This window comes from Lampris incognitus, chromosome 7 (assembly GCF_029633865.1).
Source record: "Lampris incognitus isolate fLamInc1 chromosome 7, fLamInc1.hap2, whole genome shotgun sequence".
NCBI classification, from domain to species: Eukaryota; Metazoa; Chordata; class Actinopteri; order Lampriformes; family Lampridae; genus Lampris; species Lampris incognitus.
In genome coordinates this window covers 59,181,817-59,199,577 of record NC_079217.1, presented here as the reverse complement: position 1 = coordinate 59,199,577, position 17,761 = coordinate 59,181,817, and the positions used below count along the sequence as shown (strand labels likewise).

The 17,761-nt window shown below is 46.0% G+C and overlaps 1 protein-coding gene across 1 annotated transcript in view; it reads right to left on the bottom strand.

Moving 5' to 3' along the window:
• Nucleotides 1-17,761, bottom strand: part of LOC130115620 (leucine-rich repeat and fibronectin type III domain-containing protein 1-like protein) — a 122,014-nt gene that overhangs the window by 90,072 nt on the left and 14,181 nt on the right. Inside the window, 1 exon segment of the mRNA XM_056283355.1 lies at nt 16,429-16,629. Coding sequence (XP_056139330.1) covers nt 16,429-16,629 — 201 coding nt within the window.

Here is a 17,761-nt window from a genome sequence, read left to right as displayed (position 1 = left end):
TTAGGACCAAAGACAGGACCAAAACCTCTCCTAAACCTCTGAGCCACCGCTGCAGTAGAGAGAAAAGAGGGCTCAGTCTGGCACATCTGAGCCATAAGTGCTGTAGACTTTCTTCATCATTACAGAAAGAGCAGTGACTCCCTGCTCTGTGCCACATGTCTGTCCATAGCCACAACCCCGTGTACCACCCTCCACTGTAGTTCCATGTACCATCCTCCATTGTAGATCCATGTACCACCCACCACTGTAGATCTATGCACCACCCTCCACTGTAGATCAATATACCATCCTCCACTGAAGATCCATGTACCACCCTCCGCTGTAGATCCACAGGGCGTTTCCCAATGGGAATGGGGGGGGGGTGTACAGGGACCTCCAGCTGCCTTTGGGAGATGAACCTGGTGTCAACACACTCAACCACCTCGACTCCTGTACACCGGCTAGTGATGTTCTGTTGAGAACCTTTACAGTGACTGCATACAAGCCTTTCCTGGATTTTTTTTTTAGAAGTCCTGTAGTTCTGGTGTTTTAAAAGACATAAGTGCCTTACTTACTCCTGCTCCTCCACTGCAGCAGGGATGGACAAAGATGGAAAACCAGGCCGCATAACTGGCTGATCCACTCAACACTCTGCTCCTAGTGCCTCTCTGAAGAATCCAGTAAGTGCACACTGTTCACGTCCCCCAACAGCCTCTCCATTAGATGAAGAGATTTAAATCCAGTCTCTTGGCTCAAAATGGCAGCCATTTTCCTCTGTCCTCCTGATCTGAGACACGCTATCTTAGTAAGTCCAGCTCTTGTGAAAGACCTCCGTACACTAACAGAGCTGAGCATCCTGCAGTGTATCAGTGAGTTACAGAACAGGGGTTCCTCCCCTACACTACCATAGATCTGGAGCAGTCTCTCTTGGCATTTAAGACTGTTCCCCTATGAGGACAAGCTGATAGAATGGTGTCATAGTGAAATCCAGGCCAGCCAGAACCAGAAGGAAAAAGTGCTTGTCATGATTCAGGTTGATAATCCTATGACGCAACACAGATGCTGTTTCACTCCAAAGCTGTTTTATTTTAAATATATAATAGTCACTGCACACTTTGACTTCCGCAGTTGCATCACAGCTTTTTGCCTCCAATCAGGCCGCGACCTCCTTCTAACACTGGTAGGAACAATACAGCAAATTTGGTCCAGTGAAAGCCTCTCCAGAAGAAGTTCACCAGCCTCTTCTGCACTTCTCTCTTATGAGCATGTCTGGAGGTTCTACACCTGTAACCCGGTGCCAGAACATCACGGCAATCAAGTTATTAACAATCAAGACTCTCCTCCTATAGGATAACTGAGGCTGGCTCCAAGTCCATCTAGACAATCGGGCACTGACCTTTCAACTAAACCCTCCCAGTTTTTGCTCAGAAAGTGGTCACTGCCCAGAAAGACACCTAAGCATTTCATCCCTTCTGTGTTCCGCTGCAGCCCAGCTGGTAATGTTGGCTTATCTTTATTCCACTCCCCAAGTAATAAACCCTCAGATTTTGACCAACTGACTTTTGCGGAAGAAGCTTGTTCGTATAAGTCCAATTTCTGCTTAAGAATTTTAACATAATTTTGACTCGTTATGACGTTTTGACTCGTCACCCATGTGTACTGCCTAACTGCTGGGTTAAGTTTCCTCCAAACATCCATGAGGTCATTTTCTGCGACCACATTGGACAGAAATGAAGCTGAAAGTGGATGAGGCTCTCTTGAGTTTCTGTCAACTGTAGGATGTGTAGTGCAATTCCAGTCTCCTCCCACTACTATTACTGAGCTACTATTGAACTGTTTAAGTTTGTCTTTCAGTTTGTTAAACAATCTCAAACGATCAGTGTCAGTATTATAAGCACACACATTTATGAAAACAAAAGGTATTTCTCGGATTGTTGTCTGAACTACTTGGGATTCTGCCCTGCTCCACTTCACATGTCAAAGCATTTGTTAAATGGAGGTGCTGTGAGAAGAGAACAGCTACACCCGCACTATGGTTGGTACCATGGCTCAAAAACTGGCCTGTCCAACGCATTCCCCACTCTACCTCATTGTCTACCGAGCTGTGAGTCCTGCAAGAAGAGCACATCTACGTATGCTTTATTTCTACTCAGCTCAACTACCATACCTCGCTTATCTCTATCCCGCCCTCCATTTCTATTTAAACTTCCTACGTGCAAACTTTCCATAAAAAAAAGAAAGAAAAGGAAGGAAAAGAAGACAGTGAAACCTTTCCGAGAGGAAAACGCATTTTGTGCATCACCCATTTTTAATTTTGTGTATGCAAATGAACCTTCCTTTACTTTTCTTTCCCGAGTTTAGTCAGAATCTTCTTTAGATGAAACCTCTTCTGTTTACTAAGCTCTTCATATGCAACCGGTTTTCTAATCTTCATAACAAAGTTAACAAAACTGTCCACATCAGAGAAGAAATCTGTTATTTCCACAGACCATCTGCCATAAGTTTCATGAAGGGAAGCATCAATCTCCTTTAATGAATATGACTGCTGATCATCCTGTGACACAATATCAGTAAACTGTGATAGGCTGTCCTCCTCTAACATTTCCTCATCTCCATTTTTAGTGTTTTCATACTGTGACTCACCTGTTGCAGAGCCCCGACTCTCAGCCTCAGCTGGGGGACTGTCTCTCACTGGGTCTGTCTGTCCTCCGTCTCTGCATACATCTATAATCTGTGCTTCAGTATCACTTAGATTACCGTCATTTTCATTATTGCTGTCCTGCTCAGTTGTTTCATTTCCCTTCATACAAGGTTGCGGATCACCGGTTGCGGTATCTCCCGCTGCCTTCTTGCCTAAACTACTACCCGCTGTGGGCTCCCTGTGCAAGCAGGATGAACGTTTGTGTCCAACATCACCACACTCAGAACTTGCATACAGAGTGTAGAAACCGTTTTGACGTATTTGACTTTAAATGACACTTGTAGATGTTGTGAAGAATCATTTAAATACATGAACGCCTGTCTCCACAGGGAGTGAACAGGCTGTAGTCTAACATCTATCCAACTCAGACGAACTGCTCTGAACCCACTAGCAAACTTTCTGAAATGACTCAGTTCTCTTTCAAGAAGCTTGTTCAGGATAAACAGAGGTATGCCTGACACGTTAATAAGTGTCGATGGCACAACCAATGGAGAGACAGATCATCTAGCACCAGGCCTCTCCCAACCAACAGGTGGACCAAACGCTCCTCTCGGACCAAGGCCACCACGGCTTTATTCATCCGGGAGCCCTATGTGATATTCCCATAGCCGACCTGTTCAGTATACCGCAAGTCAGCCACGACTCTAACCCCAAACTCCGACCAGCTACTCCAGTCACTTCCCCAACAACCAGCAACGAAGTAAAAGTAAACTCCTCTTACCTCACTATGTAGAGAAGAAAAGTGAAAAACAGTAAAAAACAGTGAACTATCCCCCAAAAACACTCGAGCTCATTCAGCACCCTCACTCATGCTCATATACCCAACCTCCCAGCATGCAATGCAGAGGGAGAGAGAGAGAGAGAGAGAGAGCGAGAGAGAGAGAAAGAAGTTAAGGGAGGAAGGAAGGAAGAGAGTAAAAAGAAGGAATATGGAAGGAAAATTAGAAACTTTATTTTAAACATATAAGTAAAAATTCAGTTTTATGTTACATTGACAAAGGGAGGGAGGATGGAGGAAGAGGATGGTTGGGATGAATGAAGAATAAAAAGTTGAATACTTAAAGGGAGGGTGAACTGTTACTATGCACATATAATCACAAATTCAGCTTTGATGACAACTTAAAAAAGGATGCGAAAAAGAGGGAGGGAGACAGTAGTAGAGGATGACGGACAGTGAGTGAGAGAGAGAGCGAGAGTGACAGAGTGACAGAGAGAGATGGGAAAACACAAGTATAATGGAATTATACAATATATACGATGAGAGGGATGCCAAACAGTGTCCAGGTGCCACCGGAACAGCCCAGGACCCGAGCCACGTGACCACCATCGCCATCAAAAAATTTTTAAAAAAATAAGAGAGTGAGGGAGAGAGAAAGAGAGAGAGAAAGAGAATCTGTTCTACTTGTGCAGGCTGTATTCCAAAAGGAAGGTTGTTTTTCTTCTCTAATTGCCTCCAAACAGTTTCCATAATCAGCACACAATTCAAATGCCATGGCTCAATGCACATTATAATGAACTAAGATACCAACGCGCGCGCGCACGAGAGAGAGGGAGAAAGAGAGAGAGAGAGAGAGAGAGAGAGAGAGAGAGAGTTAGAAAGAGAGAGAAAAAAAAGAGAGAGAGAGAGAGATCTATTACACTCGACCGAGGCATGTTGTTCACCCAAGGCACATTGTTTCTGTAATTGCTCATACAATTCTTATAATCAGGACTGTGTTTGATTATCGCAGCGCCTCAGTCCATGTTACAATACACTGAGCTTCATTTGAGATGCAACAAAAAGGAAACAACCGCCTGTGAACTAATTTACATGAAAATACTGAAGCACTGATGAAGGAGAATGAGAAGGGAAATATGAAGACAGCAAACTGACCTGAATCAAATATATTTAGAGAGCCAGAGAGAGCCAGATAGAGAGAGACGGGGGGAGACAACAGATAGATAGAGAGAGAGATAGAGAGAGAGAGAATTTTGAATTTTAAAACAGACTTTTCTTTTTGTCTGTGTCCATTTACACAGTGTTTCCATTATCAAAAATGGCAACAAAACAAATTCAATCAAACCCCCCACGCCCCCAAACTCAGATATTCAGAACCAAAGAATTCTCTCTGAGTGAACACAGCACATCCTACACACTCCAAGTGTTCACAAAAAAATCTGTCTTTTTTGTTAGTCTGCAAAACTAAAACACCACTCTTAGCCGAGCTGCCAGCAGCCCAGTCAGCCCAGCCCAGCAGCCCAGTCAGTATCATAACCACGTCTTCTGACCCCTTGCCACTCACACAGTTTTAGTTTGTTTTCCAAATAGCTAATTTGACCAGTCCTGGACTGAAATTCATTAACGTGTATACAGATTTTTTTTTTATTGGCAGGTACAGTATCAGTGATCTCAGCCAGTGTTGCCCTGACCAGAAGAAATCCACAACTGACCTCTGAATTTCTTCAATCACATCTCTAGGTGGAGGTAAGACTATCAGTTTGTGCCAAAGGGTCGAGGCAACCAAGCTGATGACCAGGACCCTTCCCCTGTAAGAAAGCTGAGGTAGCAGCCATTTCCATTTAGACAATGAATTGTCCTGGTGAGTTAGCCAACTGAGGTTAGCCGGTTAGCATTAAGCTTTGTTCCAAAATAATTGTGCATATGTTGTGTGTATATAGTTGTCTGTTATTTTTAATTGAAAGGGCATGTGGAATCAAAAAACCTTTTAAAATTTATTTCTGATCTTTCCCTTTTTCTCCCCCAATTTAGTGGCCAATCGATCCCCTTTTTTAGTTCAAACACCCACCCTCGTACTGCATGTGTTCGCCGACTGCATCTCTCCGGCCGGCAGTCTCGAAGGAGTCGCCTCGCCACTTTCGTGACGAGGCAACTCCAGGCCGGACCACTGCTTTTTCCCACACACCCAGGGGCGCATTCATATGACGAACACAAGCCGACTCCACCCCCCCGAAGACAGCGTTGCCAATTATTGCTGCTTCACCGAGTCCGGCCATAGTCGGATCTGACGAAACTGGGGCGCGAACCCCGGTCCCCAGTGGGCAACTGCATCGACACAAAGCCGATGCTTAGACCGCTACACCACCGAGGACCCCTGGAATAAAAAAACAGTCAGGATATAATTTTGTGTGATGTGAAGAGAACATAGCTGATAGCACTAAGCTTGTAAGCCACTCACTACTGTCGGCCTAATTGCAATCCAGAGGCTAAGCTAAGCTAAGTGCAACATACATAGCCCTGGGAAAGCATGTAAGGCAATTTGTGCATAATTGAAATAGGGTTAGAAGCAAATGTGTATGTGCTAAAATGTGAAAGGCCAGATATGTGCATTAATTTAAAATGTGTACAAAAAAAAGAGAGAGAACCAATTTAGATCATTCCATTATCCATCCATCCATCCATCATTATGTTTATCATAGTTGCTGAAATGGTTTAGTTCTGTGTGGATGCAGATTTATATCTCGTAAATCTGAAGCAATGGACAATGAATCAAGGGAATTCAAACTGTTTTTTTTTTGTTTTGTTTTTTTAGGAACAATTCTATCTGTGACATCGTAGACTTGCTTCGTCTGTCATCCCAATCATCACCGCTGCTCGTGGATGCATCCATCTTGCCAGGAGGCAATGTTGATGTTGTGCCGTGCCAAGCCACAGTAGGAACCAAATCAAAGGGAACCTTACCTTACTAAGGAGAATTCAAATTTCTTTTGCATTTGTTCTTTGGCCCAAGACAGAAAAAAAATGACTAGAACCGATGTCCTAAAGAAAATTGAGGTTGACAAACAATTTATTTATTTTTTTGTATTTCCCCCCCTTTTTTCTCCCCAATTGTATCCAGCCCATTGCCAATTGCCCCACTCCTCCGAACCGTCTCGATCGCTTCTCCACCCCTTCTGCCGATCCGGGTAGGGCTGCAGACTATCACATGCCTCCTCCGATTTATGTGGAGTCGTCAGCCGCTTCTTTTCACCTGACAGTGAGGAGTTTCACCAGGGGGACGTAGCGCGTGGGAGGATCACGCTATTCCCCCCCGAACAGGCGCCCGACCGACCAGAGGAGGCGCTAGTGCAGTGACCAGGACACATACCCACATCCGGCTTCCCACCCCGCAGACACAGGCAGTTGTGTCTGTAGGGACGCCCAACCAAGCCGGAGGTAACACGGGGACTCAAATCGTAGATCCCTATGTTGGTAGGCAACGGAATAGACCACCACGCCACCCGGACGCCCGACACACAATGTTAAAGGATCATTCGATGCAAAGGAACTCAGGACCAAATAAGACCGACAACCTTAAAGGAACTTAAGTGACTATTCAAAGGGGGAAACATAGACTAAAGAATTGATAACTGATAATAAGTGCATTTTGGTCCAACAAAGGGCACATGTAATTTTTTGATTCACTAATTTCTAATTGCTGCAATTTTGGTTGTACGTTAATTTTTTTTTCTTTACATTTTATTTCTGTGCTATAACCGAGTTAAGATTTGCAACAAACAATGGAATTTGGTTTTTGTTTTTTGGAAGAGATGCTTTGAACATATAAAGAGGCCATCAAGAAATGAAATGGGACAGGAAGCCTTTATACATTTATAAATCCAAAATGGCGGCGCGCTGGATGCAGCAGCTGCCGCGGCTCCCTGTTCAGTGTTGTGTTTTCTTTGTTATTTATACATTAGTTTCTACAGCCGTCAGGAAGTGTTAAACCTCAGAACGGATTACTCACTTCCCTCCTCCATCACGGACAACTTCCCCATCGATATCATCCGCTCACCGGCCTCGCAGTGGAAACGCTGCCCCCTGCCGGCAACGGGAACAGAAGAGGGGGAAACGAGACGGGCTACATGCTAAGCTAACTTGCTCCCTCCCCAGCATCTTCATGGCTAATGTCCGATTGTTAGCGAACAAAATGGAAGACATAAGACTCAGGCTGTCCTATCAGAAAAGGCTGCAGAACTGCTGTCTGCTGATGTTTACGGAGACTTGGCTCAACAGCAACATAGCCAACTCAGCAGTCGAGCTAGCGGGCTGCACAGCCTTCCGTGCCGACAGGACGGCGGACTCCGGCAAGACCCGCGGAGGAGGTTTGAGTATTTATGTCAGTAACTCTTGGTGCAACAATATAAAGATGGTTGAAAGGCATTGCTCTGCTGATCTGGAGCTCCTTATGATTCAGTGCAGGCCTTTCAACCTGCCCAGGGAGCTGACGGCCATTACCATCACCGCTGTATACATCCCCCCACATGCTAATGCTAAGGTAGCACTTAAGCAGCTACAATGTGCCATCAGCAGACAACAGACCAAACACCCGGACAATGCCTTTATCATAGGTGGTGATTTTAATCAGGCTAACCTCAGGGCTGTATTGCCCAAATTCCATCTGCATGTCTCCTGCCCCGCTAGGGGACAAAACACCCTGGGCCATCTCTATACAAATATTAAGGACTCATACAAAGCTACTCCCTGTCCCCACCTGGGGTATTCTGACCACCTCTTCCTGTTCCTGGTCCCAGCCTACAAACCCATAATAAAACGGGTCAAGCCAGCAGTAAAGACAATCACTGTCCGGCCAGAAGGAGCAGTCTCTGAACTCCAGGACTGTTTTGACAACACAGACTGGAGTATTTTTGCACATTCAGCTACCCATGGCTCCCATATAGACACTAATGAACAGACCTCTGCCATACTAGCCTACATTAACTTTTACACTGAGAGTGTCGCAACAAAAAACTCAATCTGCGCCTTTCCAAACCAGAAACCCTGGATGACCAGTGAGGTCCGGCAGCTGCTGAAAGTCCGGGATGCAGTGTTCAAGTCAGGTAACTGTGAGGCCTACAGCGCAGCCAGATCCAACCTCAAAAAGTGCGTTAGAACAGCCAAACATAAATATTCCCTACGAATAGAGGACCACTTTCACAATAACTCCGATCCCCGGCGAATGTGGCAAGGCATTCAGTCTATCACAGACTACAAAAGCTCCAATAGCGGTCCCACTGTCCATGATGCCTCCCTGCCAGACAAGCTAAATCATTTCTATGCCCGCTTTGACAAGGATAATACTGACCTGGCCACAAAAATCCCCAGCCACCCAGAAAACCAGGTGCTCACTCTGTCGATCGCAGAGGTCAGAGAATCACTGCGAAGAGTGAACACACGGAAGGCTGCTGCACCAGACGGCATACCGGGTCAGATCCTCCGGGAATGTGCCAACCAGCTGGCTGAGGTCTTCACAACTATATTTAACATCTCACTGTCCCAATCCATAGTCCCAGCATGCTTTAAGACCACCTCTATCATTCCTGTCCCCAAGAAACCAAATTTCACATAGCACTGGAGGGAAGTGAGTAGCTCAAAAACAGCTTCTTTCCACAAGCTGTTGCCCACCTGAACCTGGCCACCCACTGAATGTCTGTACATACTTTTAAATATTTTGTACTCTTGCCCTTTTTTAACTTATTTTTAGCTTTTGGTCTTCATGTGTGTATATCTTATATTGTGTTTGCTGTGTTTGTCTGTGTCTGTCTTGCACTGTTTGGTGAAGCCACAGCCCTCATTTCATTTTTAACGTGTTTCTGCACATTGTTTTTAATGACAATAAATTGAATTGAATTGAATTCTGTTATTTTTTCTAAGTTGGTGGTCGTGTGTGTTTTGTGTAGGCTGAAGGTCTTCTGTCTTGGTCAAGTCTGCTACCGCCAATCTCCATACCAAACCTAGTGAACTTACTGAACCTAGAAACTGAATACACCTGAGATCAGACCGAACTATAAGATCTTGAGTCTATGAAACTTTAGAGAAGCTCAGATTTAGATACTGTAGACTATACCCAGGATCAGCAGCATAGATCTCCGACCACAAGGGGAAGGTTATACACACTTTACACCACCACTGACTCAGGGACTCAAAGTCCCTCTTCCTTTCTTTCCAGATTCTCCAGAACGTCTCAGATTTTTGACAGACATCACTGTCCTGAAGCAGCTTAACATTAAAGTGCCAGTATGAGCTGCATTTAGTGGTTGGTGAGATGTGAAAGTCTAGAGTGACTAAGAGATGGTCAGTGAAACCTACTGGGTGAATGTGACTGTTCAATAACCTATGTGATAGGTAAACCCTATCCTGCCTGTCTGTACTCACAGTCCCATCTAGCACCTTAACCCATGCATACTGCCTAACCTGGGGACATTTGACCCTCCACACATCTACGACACCTGATTTTAAAATCACCTGTGATAAAGTGGTGGATGACTCTAAGTGGGGTTCCTCCCCTGTTATGTCTAATTTTGAAATTTGTGGTACAATTCCAATCTTCCCCCATCACGACACATTCACTTTGATAAACTGTTTTAAGAAAACCTTTATTTTCTCTAAGATGTCCAGCCTGTCCGAGCCCTGATTCGGAGCATATATATTAAAGAAACAGAAAGATCCTGTATTTTTGGTCTGACCACTAAAGCCCTGCCTGTCACTATCTCTGTGGTAGAGATTATATCAACAGTAAGCCCTGAAGAAAATAGAATGGCTATACCAGCCAAGAACTTAGTCCCGTGAGACAGAAAATACTGGCCCTTCCACCACAAACTCCAGTCTATCTCATTCTCTTTGTTGCTGTTTGTTTCCTGCAAAAAAAAACATGTCTAATATTTTCTGTGTGATCATTTCTGAAATGAATGCCCTCTTCTGTCAATCCTTCCCACCATTAATATCCAAAGAGCTGACCCTCACCTTGTGCATAAAAGACAGAGAGAGAGAGAGAGAGAGAGAGAGAGAGAGAGAGAGAGAGAGAGAGAGAGAGAGAGAGAGAGAGAGAGAGAGAGAGAGAGAGAGAGAGAGAGAGAGAGGAAACAGTAAGAGGAAGATCACCCAGTACAACACACTCATCATGACCTTACTTATGTAGTCTTTAACCTTTTTGAACCTTTCCTTTTATTAGTCTTAAGCATCTCTCTGAGACCTTTTGTGTGTTTTTTCAAAAATAAATGTTTTTTTTTCATCTAACAAATCAAAACCAACTACTTTCTGCAAAGTCAACACATCTTTAATAAAATTTCCTGTATCTGGAAAATACTCAGATACTTTCACAGATTTTCCAAAGGAAAATCTAGGAAACCATTAATTTGAGTACAGATCTCCACTGTGTGACTGTGAGTCTGGAACAGAGATACAGTCAGGGTCAGTGTCGTACTCTACTTCCTCCACCTTATCCTCACCAGCAACACTCTCCATAATGCACAACTCTCCCTCTCTCTCCTTTGCACCATCAGCCTGACTTTGGTCAGGTCCAGCTGCTGGCCCTTTTCCGCTGCTTTCTCCTGCTGCCGGTGTTTCCTCTGCTCCTTTCCGTTCTTCTGTTGTGACACCCGGGACAGCCGAGCTGTCGTCAATTACATTCTCACTGCCTGAATAAACTCGCTGTTCCCCTGCCTGACTATCTGACTGCCTGCTGTATACCTCTCCTGCCTCGGGCTCAGTCGGCAGGGCACCGCCTCCCTGCAGAGCAGCGGCATCCGCTGGCTCCTCACCGGGCAGAGCACTGGTGTTAGTGTGCTCCTCGGCTGGCCTGGCTCCCAGCTCAGGGCACCCCTCGGCCGGGCTGTGAGGGCAAGCGTTCCCCTTGTGCCCAAAATCCCCACACTCAAAGCATTTCATGCTGCCCGTGCTTGCGTACACCATGTAATGTCCCTCCCCATGTTTCACTCTGAAGGAAACCACCAGCATCTGTGACGGACAATTCAGAAACCTGAACACCTGTCTCTGGAGGGATTGGACATGTTTCACTTTATTGTTCGTACAGCCTAACTGCAAAGTCCTAAAACTGCTTGCCAGATTCCCGAAGCGCCGCAGCTCCTGCTCCAACACCTCAGTGGGGATGAATGGGGGAACACTGGAGACAGTGACCTTGGTCGAAGGCATGGTGAGCGGGAAACCTGCAGATAGATGCCATTCAGAGAGACGCCGCTCGCTATTAACTCAGCTACAAAACGCTCCTCTTTCAGGAAAATAATCACACCTCTGTTCATCCTGGAGGCATAGGACTGGTTGGCGCATCCCACACTGTCTGCCACAGCCAGGAGAACTGCCTCTATTAAACAGATGGATCGGGTTGAACCCGCACTCTATGTTGGATATAGGGAAAGCTTCTCCGAGGACGCCGTCCATCTCACTCCAAGGGAAAAAAACCCAAAAAAACGGTAAACACACAGACTACAGCAAATGCAGCCCACAACCAATAAACAAACTCAATCTGAAACCATCAGCCCTAAAGACAAAAAAAGAAGAAGAAAAATCCTACAATAAAATGGATAAATAAATCAAATTTACTAACAGGTCACTCTCACCAAACACACTCACTCACACACCAACTCCCAGCATGCACAGAGAGAGAGAGAGAGAGAGAGAGAGAGAGAGAGAGAGAGAGAGAGAGAGAGAGAGAGAGAGAGAGAGAGAGAGAGATGGTCGGGTATAGCATACACCCATGTGACATTTTATGAAATACCAATGAGAATTCCATCCATTCCATTATGCGAACCGCTTATCCTGCTCTCTGGGTCGCGGGGGTGCTGGAGCGAGCATTCTCACCCCCAACTCGTCACACGTGAACCCTTGTTGAGGACGACCTCTTCGTCACTGTTCAGCGCTCTAGGTACCCCTTTAACGCCAACTTTCAACGTGGAGGGACTGAGATCACTCATAGGCACAAAAAAACCCCAAAAACAAACCAACCCTAACACTAACCCTAACCTCATTACATCAAAATGAGTTATATCACACACAAACCAGTGTTTTTAGAGCACAAAAAAATCGTCCCTGGTGCCGGCACGTAATTTTAACACAACACACGTGTCACAACCACATAATGCGAGTGTTCAGAGGTCGTGGTCATTTCACACATTTCTGTGAGATCATGTTGATGAATGCACACAGATAAAAGATAGATTTAGACTCTGTACTTCTATGAACAACCAGTCGGGATAATCTCGAATGGTTTTTATTGTGTGTGTGTGTGTGTGTGTGTGCCTACAGCTACTCTCCACGTCGAAAGTTGACGTTAAAGGGGTACCTATACAGAGTGTTGAAAGAGTGACGAAGAGGTGGTCCTCAACAAGCCTCCATATGTGACGAGTATCCCAGCGGTCATTGGGGGGCAAGCGGGGAGACACCCTGGCCGGGCCGCCAGACCATCACAGGGCCGGCTGACACACACACACACACACACACACACACACACACACACACACACACACACACACACACACACACACACACACACACACCTAGGGACAATGTAGTACGGCCGATTCACCTGACCTGCATGTCTTTGGACTGTGGGAGGAAACCCACGCAGACATGGGGAGAACATGCAAACTCCACACAGAGGACAACCCGGGACAACCCCCAAGGTTGGATTACCCCGGGGCTCGAACCCAGGACCTTCTTGCTGTGAGGCGACCGCGCTAACCACTGACCCACCGAACTGCCAATCAATGGGAATATTGATCGTTTTTATAAATATAATATTTATATAGTCACAGTTTAGAATTATATGGGAAGTCAATAAGCCAGTTCAGATGTAACAATGAAACCACAGAAGGCAGAAGATGGATAATAAATGACAGATAGGAAGAGAAGGGAAAGAAAGGGAGGACGTGGTTATGGGCACATTGGTTATGTTTCCATCCCACTTTCAAATAAATTTCAAGCAAAATATTAAATGTCGCACATTTGTTTTTTTTTTTTCCAGTAAATACATTTCCATTGCCCATTCAGCCCATGAACTCTTCAGCAACAAACGCAAAAAAACACCTCCACCATACAAAGTAATGTGGTGATGCTGAGGATGTTTTATCCGATTTTGTGCATAAATGTGTGTAAAACTACTTTGATGGAAACACAGCTGATGAGAGAGAGACTGGGAGAGAAACACAGTAAAGTTCAGGTTGAAGGACCTGAATTTTTACTGTCAACTGACTTAACTGACAGAACTGAAAGGGACTGGAAGTGCCCGGTCCTTTAGCTGGTTAACACCACCAGTCTTCTGGGTGGGTCTTTGTTCCAGAAAAGTCTTCAAAGGTCTCCAAAGCGGTCCTGCGGGGCCACTTTGCTGCTGTACTTGCAGGACTTCTAATGAGCGGGGTAATAGGGACAGCGTTATTTAACGAGTCGGGGGAAAGTGTTTCTTCACGGCAGGGTTATTAAAAAGACACCCAGCTGAGCTGCGGAGTAGAGAGGGCGGGTTTCGGCTGCTGGTTCAGAGTTTTAACCCTAATGAAATATCGAGCTTTTCTCCACAGCGTAGTTGACCTTAACCTCCGAGTTACTTCTAAACAGCTTTTAATGGCTCGAGTCTTTTTCCAACTCAAAATCATGAAAAGAAAAATCCTTTTACATTTTTGAATGCTCGGATCCCTGAAGGGAATTTGTGCGCCATTGTGTGCTGGACAGACTTCATCTGCAAGTGGAGTTCAGGTTCTCCACCTGCAGAGGCAATCTTTATTGGTTATCAAGAACCGCATACAATAACTCTGTCCTTTGGGTGATCTGTGGGGTGACAAGAGCACAGGGTTTTTGTTTTACATCTACAGCCCTGGTCACCTTCTACCGCATGTTCGATAAGCTAAACAACCAATAAGCAGGGGGACAGTCAACCGCAAGTGAAACAAGAAACCTCAGAAATTAAAATGACAACTTGTATCTGACACAGACATCGATTAGATACATGCTGACACAGGTTCGACAAAACATCATTAAATTAACATTATCAATATCTCTTTAGGATAAGTTATAGTGGTGAAGGAGAGGACAGAAAACAGGGGAAAACACTGAGAAGGATGTAATCCATAGAGTGCTCGTGGGAGCATGTGAGTGTGTGAGGAAGATGCTAGCACTGTGTATGTACATGTCCGAGCAGCGGACAGGCTCCGCAGCCACCCATGGGCCCCAGAGTCGTGCAGACAACCCACGACCAAGAGAATAGCCGGAGCCCAAAGCACCGCAACCCCAGAGGAAGATCAAGCCCACAGGGAGGCCAGAAGCCTGTAGAGCAACAGCCCCGCACGCCACTGAGGAGCACAAGCCAGTCCCCAAAGGCATAAGCCAGGCTCGCACCCCCAAGCTGCAACCCCACCACCAACACCGAGGCACAGGCACAGGGTGCACCTGCAGGCATGGGACCTGAGCCATGGATAGCAAACACAGACTGACAGCCCGGAACCGAGCCTCGAGCTCGACATATTCCTGGGATCGCCTACCCAACCGGCAGGTGGGGGGGGCATGCCCATCAATGCCCGATGTAGAGCCCGCCACACCACTGCCGGGTAGATGCCCCATCTGGCTGCATGTACTGAGCATACACCCACATACCCAAATACATCTAACCAAGGCCACCCCGTGGCCTGGACAGGGCTCCCCCAGTGCCTGCGGCTGGCCAGTCATGTGGTTCCTCAAACTTTCGCGGCACCCGTCACAGAAAAGTTGGCAGCTGGAGCAAGCCCGACAGCTACCGCGTGCTTCGCAGCCCACACCACAATGACGAACCACCACCCAGGGGCCCCGGAAAGCACCTGGTAGCATCTCACTGAAGCCCTACTGGAACGCAGCAAGAAGGACATCACCTAGCACCAAGGACAGAGCGATCCACCTAGGCAGAGGGCCCTCTCGGCTGCCCCCAGCCAACCACCCACCCACGCTGACCCACCAATGACCCACCCATTCTGGTAGTCCCCGTGTTTATTGTGTGTTCGTGTTGTGTATGGAGTTAACATGGCGGGATGTAGGGTTGTGAGTCCTCCAGGCTTATCAGACCCGAACTACTCACACTCCTCCTGCCCAGCCCACCCTGACCTGGTAGCAGGTGGTGTTTGGAGTATGGTTTGTGTGAGTGTTTGTGTGTAATAAACTAGTGTCAGTGGGATTAAAATTGTAGAGCATTGTCGAGGTATAAGCAGGGGTAGGAGCACTGCAGGCATCTCAAACGCCTGCCTCGCCTCCACCCAAATGACTCACACCTCACCTGTCCCACAAACCCTAGGACTATAATTTGTTGTGTGTGATGCATATGCATTCCAGAATTGGGAGAGAAGGGCGAGGCACAGCAATACCAATACAGGAGTGCAGCCGGCTGGAGAGTGGCCACACAGACACCCCCAGAACCGGCCTGCGGCTCAACCCTGGTACCGGAGGGCAACCCACCCGCAGAGACCAGGCTGGGGCACTCGGCATCCTGCCAAGCACCTCCAGCATAGCGAGATGTGCTGTGCCATCAGCAGGTCCCCAGCCAGCGACCCACCACCATGCAAGCAGGCCATGAACACGGATATGACTAATGTCCTCCCACCTGCCACCCGGCCCTCCCGCCAGAAGTACCCCATGTGTGGAGAGCAGTGAGGAGACCAAACCCAAGTGACTTAGGATGATGATGCCCCATCCCCAGGGCAGGCCGGCGTACCTGCCTACCAATCACAGGGACCGACCCCGACCCACTGACCTGCATCCGCCACCCTCCAACCCGAGACCCAAACCCACGAATGCGCACCAATTAAGCATTATGAGACACAAAACAAGATAAAATACCTGTTTTCTGTAGAGCACATGCTCTCTTACTGATGTATATTTAATAACTTGTCCTTCTTTGTTTCACATTTTAACTTGCTCTCATGAAAATCACATCACATTCTTTGACACAAACATAGTTTGACTGACTGAGTGACAACAAACAGTGTTACCAGCAGAGTTATAGCAGTAGAGGTGACAGTACCTGGAAGGCTCCATCTGATATACTGTGCAGCTGGTTGTTGGCCAGTATCAGGTGTCTCAGGTTGACCAGGCCCTGGAAGTGGGAGTCGTCCAGGGTGGTGAGCCGGTTGGCGTCCAGGTGGAGAGCGTGGAGGTCCTGCAGGTCGGCGAAGGTGTATGGCCGAATCTGGCTGATGGTGTTTCTGCTTAGGGTCAGGTGGATCTAGCAGAGATAGAGATAATTAAGATGCAATACAATGTCAGTGAGACTTTGAAAATTTAAGTGTCATTTGCAACAACTACATGCAGTGTGGTCGGGGTCGTATAAATGCTAATAGGTGGTTCCTCTTGAAAACAGAATTTAAAGCTGTAAGAAAATGATAAAACGCTGGAAAAGGTATGTCAGAAAAAAAAGGTATATGTATCTGTAAAGGCAAAATATATAAGGTGAAAAATAAAGAAGAAAATTGCTTGCTCTTTGTCTAGACAATACGTACAAGGTTTGCGTGTAAATGTGAGATTATGCTAATAATGCTTGGCAGAGGTGTGGGCTCGATCAACAGGACTTCAATTCAAATCATATTCAAGTCACAAATTTGACGACTTTAGACTTGACCAAATTGAAAAAGACTTGCAACTGGACTTTGACTTTAACACTAGTGACTTGGACTCGAGCCTTTTGACTTGAAAGACTTGTGACCTTCTCCGAGCCTACAGATAAAATGCTTCTGGTGAGGTGGCGCCCAAGATATCGGGCTTGGGCCGACCTGGGGTGAACGAATACCTTGCGGCTTGCCCACCACATACACAGCCAGCAGCTACCCAACCTCATAAAGCCAAAAAAGACCATTAAAATGGCTCAGATGCTAGTACAGTAGTTATTCTTTATTTATTTACTCGCTTCTTTATTTATTCATTTATTTCCTTTTTCGCGCTTATATTTAACCTATTGTAATGTGGTTTAATTCTGTTCTGAGAAGGGGCCTGCGGGATGGGGTAGGAGTAGACAGAGGGGGGCAGGATGTGGGTAAATGGGATTTGGGGATGTTAAAATGTTAAAAAAATATCAGTCTTTCAACTGTAATTGTTTCTGAAAAAAAAGAAGATAAAATGCTTTTAGAAAGTATGAAATCCCCTTTGAATCAAAACGTGAGGAATACAAATTTTAAAAAGCCTTTATGATTTGCATAAATCTAGTAAATTTACCTTTAATATCTAGTTAAAAGTTTGAATTGGCATTACATTTGGTGAAGAGCACATAAAGTAAGTAAAGCCTTGTTTAGTACTTGAAAATCGAAGTTTAGGACCTGAGACTTGACTTGGAACTTGGAAAACAATGGCTTGGTCCTACCTCC